This window comes from Charadrius vociferus, unplaced genomic scaffold (genome assembly GCF_000708025.1).
Source record: "Charadrius vociferus isolate BGI_N301 unplaced genomic scaffold, ASM70802v2 scaffold434, whole genome shotgun sequence".
NCBI classification, from domain to species: domain Eukaryota; kingdom Metazoa; phylum Chordata; class Aves; order Charadriiformes; family Charadriidae; genus Charadrius; species Charadrius vociferus.
The window spans coordinates 360553-363545 of record NW_009648154.1 but is presented as its reverse complement, the minus strand read 5'-3'; the positions used below and the strand labels follow the sequence as shown (position 1 = coordinate 363545).

The following is a 2993-nucleotide window of genomic DNA, read 5'->3' as shown; positions in this document are numbered from 1 at the left end:
AATATCTTTGGACTCAGGAACAGCTGTTCCAAAGCCTCATCCCCTACCAACATTAGAAACAGGGCTGTAGTCTCTGGTGGAAAATTGTAGCTTTGCCTCATAGCAAAATCATTGAGTTAATTAATTCGTTTAAAGGTTTTGACAGTAATCGGTACTTTGTAATTCAGCCAACTGTATGGATTTTTATATTTTCCAGGTCTGAAAAGATAGAGAGAAAAAAGCCACAAGAGCTAAAAAAAAAAAACAAAACCCAACCAAACCCCCCAAAAAACGAGTATCTATAGAGGCTAATGCTGGGAAGATAGAAATTGCCTCATTAACCTAAGGTCACTTAAAAAGAATATTTACAATCATTTTCTACATTATGCTTTTACTTGTGAATTAATATAGTAGAATATACAGATAAAGATCCCATTCAAACAGGAGGTTGAATAATATGATGGAATCGTATAGAATATAGTCACAGAAAAAAGAAAAATTCTTCAAATCATTTTGCTGTAATGAAAAAAATCAAGTCATACTTCACAGAATCTCTTCCTCTGATTTTTTTCTTTTTTATTTTCATTGCATTCCAGTATTCGTGTTACAGCTATTAGAATAAAGTATTTGTCCAAAATTGTAACTTATATCAGTATGTTTGAAACTCAATGCAATTCTTTCCCGTAATAGTCAGAAACAAAGTAATGCCAGATCCCAACTTTAGTTCTCTCTGCTGTTCAAGTTCTTTCACTAATTAGCCAACAACATTGTAATAATCTGACTAGTTACTAACTGTGACCCAGGTTAGTATGAACTTGACCAGTAGCTTTTCATAGTGCTTTCAGTCTTGGGCTAATACTGTATATTCACTCTTTCATCTGCTGCGTGACCAGTGAGTGGGGGAGAGACAGAAGAATACCCTCAAAATGGAGGAAGAAGAGTATGAGGAAGTTGTGGAGGTAAGAATAAAATCTGAGAGTAGAAACTTTTGTTCCCTGCCTTGTGAATGAATACGTTAATCACTTTAATGAGATGTTGCTCATGAACATAGACAGTTACTTGCTGTTTGCCCTCTGAAGATTAGGGTATGGACAGATACCTATTAAATGGTTTGATCAGTAAAAAACAACAGTGGAGCAAAATCCTTCTGGTCCCTCTCATGGTTTCTCTGTTTAAATAAGGATTGTAACCATCCCACACCCCCATTGCGAGGTTTTGTGGTTACTCTTCTGAGTAATTATAGATGCAGTGGGCCATCTCTTTTCCCTCCTGGCTTGCCCTCTGTCATCCAACCCATGCCAGAGAGGATGACTTTGGAAGCCACTTTCTAGCCTCACCTCTGTGCCCACTGCAATGCAGCAATGCAGCAGTTCTGTGCCACCAAGGTACTGTTCACGGATTTGGGCTTAGAAGCTGCAGAGATGGAGCTAGATTTAAACCTGTAGATGTCAGTGGAGTTGCATCAGGGATTAACTTGCCGATAGGTAATTTAAACTCACAGCTATATGCTCAATTATTTAGGCTCAGCAATTTGATTAAAAGAATCCCCCGGAACTGGGGAACCTACTATTATGAGCAAGTGCCATTGGAATAATAACTTCGCTATTGAAAGGGTATACAAGGTTAACAAACAGCGTGGTCTTACCTGTTGCGTTGTTACTATTCTGAAATTAAATTATGTGTTATGAAGTACACAAGTGATTATAACAATTTGCTCAGTATTTGTTAGAAGAAAAGAAGAAGATAGTACAAATGCAGACATCCCACAACGCATTATCTCCACGCTATATTCAATGGACTGTTGATTTCGGGCAGCGTGACAGCACTGAGCCCTGACTGACGACTTTATACATTTCAAGCAGTGAATGAAGTAAAGTGAAATGGTTTGCCATTTGAATTAGTTAAATGTGTTTTGTAAAATAAGCGTTACCACTCAAAAAGTCTATTTTAAAGACCTCGACCACCTAGTTACATAGACACCAGTCCTTCATTAAGTTTCCTATTACGTTGTTACTTGTAATTGCCGTTATGTTTCCTGAGCATTATATGCTCTCTGTAACAAAGCGTATATTTATTTCCTGACAATGTTTATTTGTTGATGCTGGAATTGTGGTATGTTGGGCTTTTTGTCTACACAGCTGTTTCATTCTTTGTTTTTAATTTTCAATGACCGCTTTCCTGTAACTGCATCCCTAGGACAGACCGAGGCAGTGCTGCTTCAGCAGCTTCCCTCAAGTGAGGGAAGTTCATAGTGAGAAGTTTAATAAAACAGGAACAATAGCATCTGGTACAATTTTAAGGCAGTGTAAGCCTTTCCAGAGTTTTCTTAACTAGAATTCCACTTCTATATGAATACCTGATTTTACACCTGTAAGAACTTTATCAGAAATTCATCTTCTGAAAGAGCAGAAAATTATTGCTGAATAATGACTGGCTGAGAAAATGTTGAGGATTTTATGATACTATTTTTTCTTCCTCTGGAGTAACTACCCTGCACTGGACATTGCAGCCATTTGTGACGTGCAAAAAAACACAGTGAAACACACAAACCTTTGCTGCTGAGTTATTCGGGGCTTTGTGGAAGGTGGTCAAACACGGCATGGGGCCAGTGAGCAGAAATTGCCTCAAAACACCTCAATATGAGACAGCTTGAAAAGTATGGGCTAGTTAGGTGAACCCAGCTTTGAGGGACAGCTCTGGGAAACGGGCTTAAATTTTAATCAGATTTTTTTTAGGGCTTGATTCAAAGGACTTTCTGCTCCCACAGTTTTGGCATGTGACCCCGAGCAAATCATTGCTGAGGCGATTTTCAAAGCTAAACTCCGCATTTTACATTTTCTCCTTTGCAGAAGTCAGTGGCAAGTTAAGCACCTTTTGAATAAAATAGCTGCTCGTTACTACAGAGGATGGAGCAACACCTTTAAATGTGGGTTTTTTTCCTTCAGTAAGCAGCAAGGGGAGACGGAGGGCGAAGCCCCGGGGCGGTGAAGCCTCGGCGCGGCCGGTTCCTCTCA

General features: G+C 39.1%; 1 protein-coding gene across 1 annotated transcript in view; it reads left to right on the top strand.

Moving 5' to 3' along the window:
• The first annotated feature begins 905 nt into the window (after positions 1 to 905).
• NEB (nebulin) overlaps positions 906 to 2993 on the top strand; it is a 130558-nt gene continuing 128470 nt past the window's right edge. The window contains 1 exon segment of the mRNA XM_009884033.1: positions 906 to 938. Within this exon segment, the coding sequence (XP_009882335.1) occupies positions 906 to 938 (33 nt within the window).